The sequence below is a fragment of the Pleurodeles waltl genome, chromosome 4_2 (genome assembly GCF_031143425.1).
Source record: "Pleurodeles waltl isolate 20211129_DDA chromosome 4_2, aPleWal1.hap1.20221129, whole genome shotgun sequence".
Taxonomy (NCBI): Eukaryota; Metazoa; Chordata; class Amphibia; order Caudata; family Salamandridae; genus Pleurodeles; species Pleurodeles waltl.
This window is the reverse complement of record NC_090443.1, coordinates 159,206,180-159,218,795: the sequence shown is the minus strand read 5'-3', so window position 1 is coordinate 159,218,795 and position 12,616 is coordinate 159,206,180. Positions and strand designations below refer to the sequence as shown.

Below are 12,616 nucleotides of genomic sequence, written 5' to 3'. Positions count from 1 at the left end.
CACTTGTGTAGGTGGGCTAAGTGCCTGTGAAATGGGAAGAGCCAAAATGTTGAAATTGAGAGGGAACCAAAGCGGGTCCAAAGGGGCAGTTTGGAAAAAAAACATTTTTAGGCTGACAAGTGGGGCAGAATTTTTATTGGTATCGATGAGACAATGCTGGGTGGTAAGAATTTTGTGGATTTCTGCAAATTCCTGAAGGTTCCATCACAAAAATGTGGAAAGAATGTGTGATTCCATCAAAGTTGGAGGTTTGCAGGGCATTGTGGGTAAGAAAATGGTGCGGGTGCATGTGAAGCACACCACCATGGACTCACCCAGATGTTTAGTTTACAGATGTGTCTAGGTCTTGTGGATTTTTCTACGTGGCAGCTTCCCAAAGTACAAAAAGTGCAGCCCTTCCCATTCCAAGTTGGATGATTTTGAGAGTTAGCCAAGCTCTCATGGCCCAAATGTAAAACCAATACCCAAACTAATCAAAGTCCTCTTGCTTGCCGTGGGATAAGATGTTTTAGTGTGGGGAGAGACTGTTACCCCTTCCACTTGGGTTGGGGGCATAACCATGCCCATACTGGTTGGTAGCCACAACCCCACTATTTTTTTATTTATTTTTTTATTCCCTGGCATCTAGTAGACTTTCTGCCCCCCTGTGTGTGGATCGTGGTGAATTTCCCCAAGCAGAACAACTTTGGCTCTATTCCCACCCTCCTATTTTGAAAAAAAGATCTTCCCTGGTCTCTGGTGGACTTTCTGCCCACCTTGGGGACAGATGGGCCTTCCAAAAATAAGCCGATCTGCCCCCAAGGGGGGGGGCAGATATGGTCAACAGTAACATGCCCCCATGGGGAGCGACCCTTGCCCAAGGGGCTGCCCCCTAAACAAAACACACACATATACACACACACCAATCCCTGGTGCCTAAGTGATTTCTGCCACAGCCTACCCCCCACTAAAGGCCCCCCCAGGGAGCGACCCTTGCCTAAGGGGTCACTCTCCTTATCAATAAAAAAAAATAAAAAAATCCCTGGTGTCTAGTGGGGACAGATTGGCGTAATTAATATAAGCCAATCTGCCCCGGGGAGCTGGGGGGGGGGGGTGATGGCAGAAAAGGCCTAGTAAAATAAACCCACCCCCCCCGGGAAGCGACCCCTGCCTAAGAGGTTGCTCCCCTTATTAATATAGATAAAAACAACAACAAAAAAACATCCCTGGTGCCTAATGGCTTCTGTACCCCCATGCCTAAGGGGTCGCCCGCCTTATCAATATGAATAAAAAATTTAAAAATCCCTGGTGTCTAGTGGCTTCTGCCCCCTAATTAATAGAGGCTGATCTGCCCCCAGGTGGGGCAGAAAAGGCCTTATTAAAAAAAATTACTCCCCTGGGATCGACCCTAATCAGTATAGTTTTCAAAAAAAATTTTTTTAACTTCCCTGGTGTCTAATGGCTTTTGCCACCTCCCTCCTCCCCCCCTCCGGGGGCAGATCGGCCTAATTAATATAGGCCTATCTGCCCCCTAGGGGAGGGGCGGAAATTGCCTTATAATAAATTGCCCCCTTTAGGGAGCGACCCTTGCCAAAGGGGCCGCACTCCTTCTTTGTTTACATAATGTAAACAAAGTCCCTGGTGTCTAGTGGGCATTTGATCGTGCTGCAGGAATGCACAGAGAGACATGAAAAGGGAAGGAAAAGTCTGTCCTTCCCTTTTCATGCCTCTCTGCCTCCTCTGCCCCCAACCCCCCCATACCCAGGAGAAACAAATCGGGAGTGTTAGCACGCTGAGGTCATAAAACGTCACGGGGTTGGGGCTGGAAGGAGAAGCGATTCCCCTTCCAGCCCTGCCCTGGAGGAGTAGGGGGAGGCCCTCGGGGGGAGCGCTACCCCCAAGGGCCTATACCAGGACGTAGTGGTTACGTCCGTGGCGCCATCGGGCTTAACCACTAAGTCAGTGGGGGGGAATGGGTTAAAGCTATCCTTCACTTAATACTGTGCTCTTGCTCCATGTCTGGTCACTATCCTTTTCTGCTCACTGCTCCATTCCTACTCTCACCAAGAGAGTTTGCAAGAGAAACAGTTTAACAATGGAGTCAGTGCACCTGCACAATCTACAACCAGAGGAGGAGATACCAAGACCTCGCAACTCGAAAGACTTCTTAGATGACAAAATGTAAGAAAGTACCCTCTTTCTTGTCATGGTTACCCACATTTTCTGCCTGTTGTCAGTATGTTTGACTGTGTCTACTGGGTTCCTGTTAACCAGGACCCTAGTAGTTTTGCTGTCTCCTCTAAATTGTACCTTTTTCTTCCCACAATTGGCATACTTGTCCCCCCATGTAAGTCCCTAGTATGTGGTACCCAGGGGATTGGGTTTCAGGGGATCCCTATGGGCTGCAGCAGTTATTCTGCCACCCATAGGAAGCCCATGCAAAGGTGTCAGCAGGCCTGCCATTGCAACCTGTGTGAAACGGGTGCAGGTCACTACAGGCCACTTCACCAGGTCACTATAAGTCACCCCTATAGTAGGCCCTCTCATCCCAGAGGGCAGGGTGCAGGTACCTTGTGTGAGAGCACCCTTGCACTAGCAGAGGTGCCATTACAAACTCCAGATCTATTTTCCTGGACTTTGTGAGTGTGGGGACGCCATTTTACGTGTGTACTGGACATATGTCACTACCTATGTCCAGCTACATACTGGTAACTCCAGACCTGGGCATGTTTGGTATCTCAGACCCCTCCTGATAGGTGCTTACCTGGTTAGGTGACCAATCCCCCTTTCAGGGCTATTTAGGGTCTCTCTCTTGGGTGGGTCCTCAGATTCAGCTTGCAAGATTCCAGCAGGCCTCCTCTGTAACCTCTGCTTCGACTTCTGGCCACTGGAACCGCAACTGGACCCTCCAGGAAAAGACAAACTTTGCTACAATGAAGAAGACTCTTTTGCAACTTTGTTTCCACGTCTCCTGCCAGCTTTGCATCATTTCCCTGGCCGTGCATCCTCAGAAGACTGCAACTTTTCAGCCTGCACAAGAAAAAGGAATCTCCCTTGGAGTGAAGGAGTCACTTCCCTGCAACCACAGGCACCTATAGCAAGCAACAACTGGCTGCGTGGATCTCCTCTCATCTTGAGCTGCGTGGATCCTGCATCACAGGTAGCGGTCCAGAGTAGTCCTCTTGGTCCTATCTGCCAGCTGTCCATCTTTGGTGAAGGTAAGCCCTTGCCTTTCCACGCAGGGCAGTACCACCGTGCACTGCGACTCTTGAAACTGCCAAGACTTGTTTGCATCTCCTCCAATTGATCTTCCAGCGACGTGTAGCTCTACCCGCCAGCACTCCAACCTTCAAAGCACAGCCTCCTGTGTGGTTCTCTTGCAGCGTGGGATCCTCTTTTGTAGTGCTGCGTTGGCCCTTTCTGCTACTCTTGTGTCCCAGTCCTGTTGGACTCCTGTGGATGCTTCCTCTACTCCTGTGGACTCTCTGCAATGCTGAGGGTCCCCTGTGACTCCCCCTGCTGGGTTGAGTCCTCCAGGGGCTTGCTGGTCCCTGGCAGCACCTCTTTTCCACTAACCGCAAGTTTGCTTTGCCAAGGCTTGTTGGGGAATTCCTGCACCAACACCCGTCTGCAATCTTCCTTCCACCGTGGGACTTCATCTGCATCCATCAGGAGCTCTTCTCCAGCTCCAGGGCTGCAGTGCTGACCTGTTCTTTATCACCGTCGAGTAGCAGCTCCTACTCCTCCTGCATTCGACTGTGACTCTTGGACTTGGCACCCTTTCTCCACAAGTCTTCTTTCTTCAGGAATCCACCATTGGTTTTCTTTCAGTCTTGTCTGGGTGTCTTCTTTTTCTTCTTTTCCTCCTTATGGGTGGTTTGGGGAAAATCCAGTGTTTTACTCCTGCATTCATGGCCGCAGGGGGTACTGTGTTACTTACCTATGTGGTTTTCTAATACCCCCAGCTCCCCTCTATACATTTTACTTACCTAGGTGGGGGAGTACCTTATTCGCATTGCTTTTTTTTTTTTATTACATGGGTTGTGCTCCCCCCTGGGTCACTATGGGTTATTGCTATTTGCACTATTTTCTAACCTTTTCTATGCCTCTTTCTGAATACTAGTGTATATGTTTAGTGTATTACTTACCTCCTAAGGGTAAGTTACCTGTCTAGTATTTTCTGGTGATTTATTCCAAAAACAAAGTACCTTTGCTTTTTGTACAACTGAGTGTTTTCTTTCTTGTGTGTAAGTGCTGTGTGACTGCAGTGGTATTGCATGAGCTTTGCATGTCTCCTAGATAAGCCTTGGCTGCTCATCCACAGCTACCTCTAGAGACCCAGGCTTCTAGACACTGCCTGGACTTCACTAAGAGGGGATACCTGACCTGTTATAAGGTGTAAGTACAATAGGTACCCACCACACACCAGGCCAGCTTCCTACAAAAACAAGTTGTAATTGTCTGAGCCAACACTAGATGATAGGAGAGAATCCAAAGCATGTGAATTGATAACAGTTCATGCAACAAGCAGATCCTGAAGTGTAACAGAATACTTTTCCTTCATCGCCTTCTCCACCACAACTAGCGGACAGATTACTTATTTTTTGCACCAAGGAGTTCTTTCAGGAAGGATTATTGTGCTTGTCTGGCTGTCTGCTTGGTCTTCACCTTGTAACAGCATCAAGCTGACTGCATGATGGGTCTCAAAGAAAAGCCTATTGCCTGAGGTGATTTTCTTGGGATTGTCTGGACTTTTTGTCTTTACCCTTAGTTCTGCAGGCAAGCTCTCCCTGAACACTGACAGTCTTGTATGTCAGTAGTTCACAAAGTGTAAAATCAGAAGAGTTCTGTGGTCACTAGTGAAAAAGGGCAAACCTACTTACAGTATAGTGCCCCTTGCCATCCTCAATCCGGAGAATCAATGAGCAGGGCCACTTAGAAAATATGATGGGGCTCAATTAATACTTGTGCCTAATTAGGAGTTACTGCAGCCACCAAGATAATTTTTCCCAAGTCGACACACAATGTTGTAGCCAAGTCACATCCTCAGATTGTTATTTACCATGGTGGAGAACCATGAGGTATATGTAAGGTATGCATGTTCTCCCCTCCTCACCAAACAGAGGGTTAGAAGAGCAAATAATTATCTGACAGGAGTCCACCTAGACAGGACAATGTTTGGGGTACCACCTGCCAGGAGGCCCTAGTTGTGCACCACAGCTACTGTATGCTCCTGCTTCCTGCCCTCCATTCCTGACTTGGTGTGGGACGCTCCCAGACAGCCCTTCTAAAAGACCATGCTCTCTTCAAGACCGGACTTCAGGAGAGGCTCCACCCGCTCTACACCACTCAGGCTGTGCTGCCGAGAAACTGAATGCCAGAGCACAATCTGCTCCCAAAGGCCCTCGGTCCCAAGTCCTCCAGCAGTGCTGCTCTCAGTCAGGTCAAGCCTTGCACTACACTACCACTTATTTGCCGCTCAATGCACCAGTCCCTCGCCTCACAAGCGGAGTACTGTAGACTGCAAAGCACCCCCACTACCCAGGCTAGTTTTAGTTAGCAGGCTTCACCCCTGCTGCAGAATGCAGGGGAGAAAAGGTCCTTGCCAGGTCAAGTCACAGGAAGGTAACAATAGCCATATTTTTGTAATACTGTGATTGAAATCATTTTATCTCTCCCCTTGGTGTTTTGTGCAATAATCCCTACTCCCTTTCAGGACGGGATATTTGCAGGATATCAAGGCTGTTCGCTGGAGTTCGTTCTGGAGGCTATTTTGCTACGTGGCAAAACCATGCCTCAGAAAAAGCAAAACTTACGAACTTTGGAGTTTACATTAAAACAAATGCAGTTTGGTTTGTGATTTACAATTCTTGTCCTTAGAGTGCTGTGCTAGCTTATTCTTTGAAATTCTTTGTTTTGCAGGTTTCTCTTCAGGACCTCCTTCGTCAGTTCAAGGCACCTTTGAGAATGAATCGGCAAACATTGTAAAAAGGTATCTAATTTTCTTCTATATTAATCAGATATGATGAATTGTTGCATAAAAGATTCAATCTGTGTACTTTCATAGAGATTTAAAAGCACGGCCTTCCAATATGTGCATACAGGTTGAATCATGCAGGAATCTTTATTACACATCAGCCACGTGTTCATTTCCTACCTTGTAACTGTACTTGGCAGTCATGAAACCTCCATCCCAGAGCATTCTGTTCAAAACAATCTTAAATGAGTCAGTACGTTTATATTAGAAAATAAAATGCTCCTTTAAACTTACTTTTAAATTAAAACCGGTGTCAGGTAAAACAGTTGTGCATTTTAGATCGAGTGGCACTGTGGATTCTGCATAAAAATCCCCTACTCCTAGAAACAAAGGGTTCTTTATCTCACTGAAAAATAGATGGTTGATGTTAATGATTATGAATACATGTTCAAAAAACTGTAACATAGTAATCTAATTTGACCCACAGCCAATAATTGCTGTGCAAGTATCTATTCACAACCATCCAGGGCCTAGTTCTAAGTCTGGCTGCACAGTGCCTTGTTTTTGTACTCTTACGAAGCTCAAGTGGTACTTAATGACACATTTTAAGCTCATTTGGCAAAGGCTTCAATTAGTGCTTCCAAATGTCTTTCTAGAGGGATTTGTTTTTCTAGGGGGATCATATCAGTAATAAAAAAGAGCACCCTATCATTGCCATATTTTGCTGTACCATATAAAGAGTAGCATTCAAATATACTATTTACAAGGTAAATGATGATCATGAGAATGAACATTATACATTTCACTGAAGGCTGCAATCACATGGATGGTTATTCCTGTCTAGATGTATTTCTTGCCCAGTAAAGAACTCCGGCATGTAAACGGGGCCCTATTGGCTTCTTTAAATGGAGTTGCAGACCTCACAAATCATGTGTCCAATATTTTTGTTCTAATCCTGTTGAAACTTGTCTAATTAACGCATCAGTAGACTGACCAAACATTGGTCGGGCAAGATGCAAATGCTTACCTTTGTTAGAAATGCTGCAAATGATGTAGGAAGGAGAATGACAAACATTCTCCACTGGGAGCGGATCCTTAGAATTCTGGCAAAGGTTGAAGCCTACTTTATTCATATATTTCTAAAGCACACTTTCACCTAGTCATGGTATGATCACTAGGTATGCTGAAATGGACAGGAGTAAGAAACATAACAAATCAGCGAGATTTAAAACAGACATTGGCAAAGCAATAAGTCTTGGTCAATGTGAACGTGTTACACTATTAATGAGGAAATAAGTTACAGCAAGGTAAAAAGGAAACACTTCAGGTAGGGCGAAACTAAGGAAACAATTGTCTACATAATTTAAAACAAACAGATGTCTGTATTTTTAGATGAAAACATTTCTGCGGATTTACTAAAGTCTATTTTATTTAAGGAAAGTGTGCCTTGATACAAAGACTGAGGAGGATAATGGTGGCAAGATAGGAAAGAAGATAAATACTAGTGAAATTGCTCATTCTGTTTTCTTGCCAGTGAAGGTTGATGAGCCTGCATTTGGCTTTGACTGGAGCAGTCATTACAGAACTGTAAACAAAGGTTCGATGGCATGTGTAGCTGCAGATACACATGTGCATAGCCCGCCACCTGGTGTTGGGTCGGAGTGTTACAAGTTGTTTTTCTTCGAAGAAGTCTTTCGAGTCACGAGACCGAGGGACTCCTCCTCTTTTGCTTCCATTGCGCATGGGCGTCGACTCCATCTTCGATTGTTTTCTTTCCGCCATCGGGTTCGGACGTGTTCCTTTTCGGTCCGGGTTCGGAACGGAAAGATAGTTAGAAATTCGGAAAATTACGTCGGTATTGTTGCGTTCGGGATCGGGTTAGATAGAATCGACATCGAATCGTGAAGAGCTCCGGTAGCCCTTCGGGGTAATTTCGATCCCCCGTCGGGGCCTCGTCGGCCCGACCGCGTGTAACATCGAAGCTGATGGAACGGACCCCGTTCCGATTCTGCCCTAAATGCCACAACAAATACCCATATACAGACCAACATTTGGTCTGTAACCTGTGCCTGTCGCCCGAGCACAAGGAAGAAACTTGTGAGGCCTGTCGTGCGTTTTGATCCCAAAAAACGCTCCGTGACCGGCGAGCCAGAAGATTACAGATGGCGTCCACGCCGACAGGACACCGAGAGTTGGAGGAACAAGGAGAAGAAGAGGAAGCCTTCTCTATCCATGAATCGGACTCGGAGGAATTAGACGTCCACGAAACAGTGAGTAAGACGTCGAAGCCAGCACACAAGAAAACAGACAAGGCCCAGGGGACGCCACTGCCAACAGGCCATGGCTCAACCCATAAAGTCGGTGACCGCCCATCGGCACCGAAAAAGGCCGAACTAGTGCCGAGATCGTCCGACTCGGGTCGAGACACAGGCACGCAGCAATCTCGGGACCGAGAAAGTGCTGCTGACAAAGATCGACGCCGAGACATCGGAGCGGAAGCTGCTCGACGCAGAGACAGCGGCACCGAGGAGGATCGACGCCGAGAAGTTTCGACTCCAAAAAAGAGAAAAGTCGCCTCGGAGCCGAAAACGAGTAAGGACATAGTTTCGGTGCCGAAACGACCGGCAACCGAGCCAACTACCAGCTCATATTCAGAGGAGCAATCACTGTCCTCTCAATTGCGCAAACATAGATTCGAGGAAGAGTTACAGTCCACTGAAGTAGACCACACTCAAAAGCGGATCTTCATACAGAGTGGAACAGGGAAGATCAGCACCCTTCCCCCTATTAGGAGAAAAAGGAGACTTGAGTTCCAAATACAGGAACAAGCACCACAAACAAAAGTGGTGAAGAAGGTAACTCCGCCACCCTCTCCTCCACCTGTAACTTACATATCACCGGCACAGACTCCGTCACACTCACCGGCTCACACCACCATGAGCCAAGATGACCAGGACGCTTGGGACCTATACGACGCCCCAGTGTCAGACAACAGTCCGGAGGCGTATCCTACCAAGCCCTCACCACCAGAGGACAGCACAGCGTATTCACAGGTGGGTAGCTAGGGCAGCAGAGTTCCATAACGTGTCGCTACACTCGGAACCTGTCGAGGATGACTTCCTTTTCAACACCCTCTCCTCCACCCAAAGCACCTACCAGAGCCTGCCTATGCTCTCAGGAATGCTAAGGCACGCAAAGCAAATCTTCAAAGAGCCTGTCAAGAGTAGAACAATAACACCAAGGGTGGAAAAGAAATACAAAGCACCGCCCACAGACCCTGCTTTCATCACCTCACAACTGCCACCAGATTTGGTTGTAGTAGGGGCAGCTCGCAAGAGAGCCAACTCTCACACATCAGGCGATGCACCACCTCCGGATAAAGAAAGCCGCAAGTTCGACGCAGCCGGAAAAAGGGTCGCAGTACAAGCTGCAAACCAGTGGCGCATCGCTAACTCTCAAGCGCTCCTAGCGCGATATGATAGAGCCCATTGGGACGAGAGGCAGCACCTCATCGAGCATCTACCCAAGGATTTACAAAAAAGGGCGAAACAGGTGGTTGAGGAGGGACAAAACATCTCCAATAACCAAATACTCTCCTCTATGGATGCAGCTGACACAGCTGCAAGAACAATTAACACAGCAGTAACCATAAGAAGGCACGCGTGGTTACGAACATCTGGCTTTAAACCGGAGATACAGCAAGCGGTGCTCAATATGCCATTCAATGAGCAACAATTGTTCGGACCTGAAGTGGACACGGCAATTGAGAAGCTAAAAAAGGACACTGATACTGCCAAGGCCATGGGCGCACTCTATTCCCCGCAGGGCAGAGGCATTTTCGGCACCTTCCACAAAACAACCTTCAGAGGGGGGTTTCGGGGTCAGGCCACACAAGCCAGTACCTCACATTCAACACCGTCTACCTACCAGGGACAGTACCAAAGGGGAGGCTTTCGGGGCCAGTACAGAGGAGGACAATTCCCTAGAAACAGGGGAAAATTTCAAAGCCCAAAAACACCTGCAACCAAACAGTGACTCACAGGTCACTCATCCCCTCCACACAACACCAGTGGGGGGAAGAATAAGTCAGTATTACCAATCTTGGGAGGAAATAACAACAGACACTTGGGTCTTAGCAATTATCCAACATGGTTATTGCATAGAATTTCTCCAAATCCCTCCAAATATACCACCAAAAACACAGAATATATCAAAACAGCATTCAGACCTTCTGGAAATAGAAGTTCAAGCATTACTGCAAAAGAACGCAATAGAACTGGTACCAGGTACACAAATAAACACAGGAGTTGACTCACTGTACTTTCTAATACCAAAAAAGGACAAAACACTGAGACCAATCCTAGATCTCAGAACACTAAACACCTACATCAAATCAGAACACTTTCACATGGTCACGCTACAAGAAGTGTTACCATTGCTAAAGCAACAAGACTACATGACAACCTTAGATCTCAAAGACGCATATTTCCACATACCGGTACATCCCTCGCACAGGAAATACCTAAGGTTCGTATTCAAAGGAATACATTACCAATTCAAAGTATTGCCGTTCGGTATAACAACCGCACCAAGAGTCTTTACAAAATTCCTAGCAGTAGTAGATGCACACATCAGAAGGCAGCAAATACACGTATTCCCGTATCTGGACGATTGGCTAATCAAGACCAACTCACTGACAAAGTGTTCACACCACACAGATCAGGTCATACAAACCCTCTACAAACTCGGTTTCTCTGTCAACTATGCAAAATCACACATTCTGCCGTGCAAAGTACAGCAATACCTAGGAGCAACAATAGACACAACAAGGGGAATAGCCACTCCAAGTCCACAAAGGGTTCAAAATTTCCAAAAAGTTATACAAACCATGTATCCAACACAAAAAATACAGGCAAAGATGGTATTACAACTCCTAGGCATGATGTCCTCATGCATAGCCATTGTCCCGAACGCAAGACTGCACATGAGGCCCTTACAACAGTGCCTAGCATCACAATGGTCACAAGCACAGAGTCACCTTCTAGATCTGGTGTTAATAGACCGCCAAACATACATCTCACTTCTGTGGTGGAACAGTATAAATTTAAACAAAGGGCGGCCTTTCCAAGACCCAGTGCCACAATACGTGATAACAGATGCTTCCATGACAGGGTGGGGAGCACACCTCAATCAACACAGCATCCAAGGACAATGGAACGTACATCAAACAAAGCTGCATATAAATCACCTTGAACTGCTAGCAGTTTTCCTAGCGTTAAAAGCATTCCAACCCATCATAACCCACAAGTACATTCTTGTCAAAACAGACAACATGACAAGAATGTATTATCTAAACAAACAGGGGGGGACACACTCGACACAGCTGTGCCTCCTGGCACAAAAAATATGGCAATGGGCAATTCACAACCACATTCGCCTAATAGCACAGTTTATTCCAGGGATCCAGAATCAACTTGCAGACAATCTCTCTCGAGATCACCAACAGGTCCACGAATGGGAAATTCACCCCCAAATTCTAAACACTTACTTCAAAATTTGGGGAACACCTCAAATAGACTTATTTGCAACAAAGGAGAACGCAAAATGCCAAAACTTCGCATCCAGATACCCACACAGGCAGTCCCAAGGCAATGCCCTAGGGATGAACTGGTCAGGGATATTTGCGTACGCTTTTCCCCCTCTCCCTCTCCTTCCATATCTAGTAAACAAATTGAGTCAAAACAAACTCAAACTCATACTGATAGCACCAACATGGGCAAGGCAACCTTGGTACACAACACTGCTAGACCTATCAGTAGTACCCCACGTCAAGTTACCCAACAGGCCAGATCTGTTAACACAACACAAACAACAGATCAGGCATCCAAACCCAGCATCGCTGAATCTAGCAATCTGGCTCCTGAAATCCTAGAATTCGGACACTTCAACCTCACCCAAGAATGTATGGAAGTCATAAAGCAAGCTAGAAGACCATCCACTAGACACTGCTATGCAAGCAAATGGAAAAGGTTTGTTTGCTACTGCCATAATAATCAAATTCAACCATTACACGCATCTCCAAAGGATGTAGTGGGTTACTTACTACACTTACAAAAATCGAACCTGGCCTTCTCTTCCATTAAAATACACCTCGCAGCAATATCTGCATACCTGCAGATTACCCATTCAACTTCACTATTTAGGATACCTGTCATTAAAGCGTTTATGGAAGGCCTCAAAAGAATTATACCACCAAGGACACCACCCGTTCCTTCATGGAACCTCAACATCGTCTTAACAAGACTCATGGGTCCACCTTTTGAACCCATGCATTCTTGCGAAATACAATTCCTAACCTGGAAAGTTGCATTTCTCATCGCCATCACATCTCTAAGAAGAGTAAGTGAAATTCAGGCGTTTACAAGACAAGAACCTTATATCCAAATACACAAAAATAAGGTAGTCCTAAGAACCAATCCTACATTTCTACCAAAGGTTATTTCACCGTTCCACTTAAATCAAACGGTAGAACTACCAGTGTTCTTCCCACAGCCAGACTCGGTAACTGAAAGGGCACTACATACATTAGACATCAGAAGAGCACTAATGTACTACATTGACAGAACGAAAGAAATCAGAAAAACAAAACAACTGTTTATT

The 12,616-nt window shown here is 46.3% G+C and overlaps 1 protein-coding gene across 2 annotated transcripts in view; it reads left to right on the top strand.

The window, feature by feature from the left end:
- GTSF1 (gametocyte specific factor 1) overlaps positions 1 to 12,616 on the top strand; it is a 795,979-nt gene that overhangs the window by 645,950 nt on the left and 137,413 nt on the right. For both annotated transcript variants that reach the window (XM_069231025.1, XM_069231026.1), the window contains exon 17: positions 5,902 to 5,971. In XM_069231025.1, the coding sequence (XP_069087126.1) occupies positions 5,902 to 5,971 (70 nt within the window). The remainder of the gene's footprint in view (positions 1 to 5,901; positions 5,972 to 12,616) is intronic.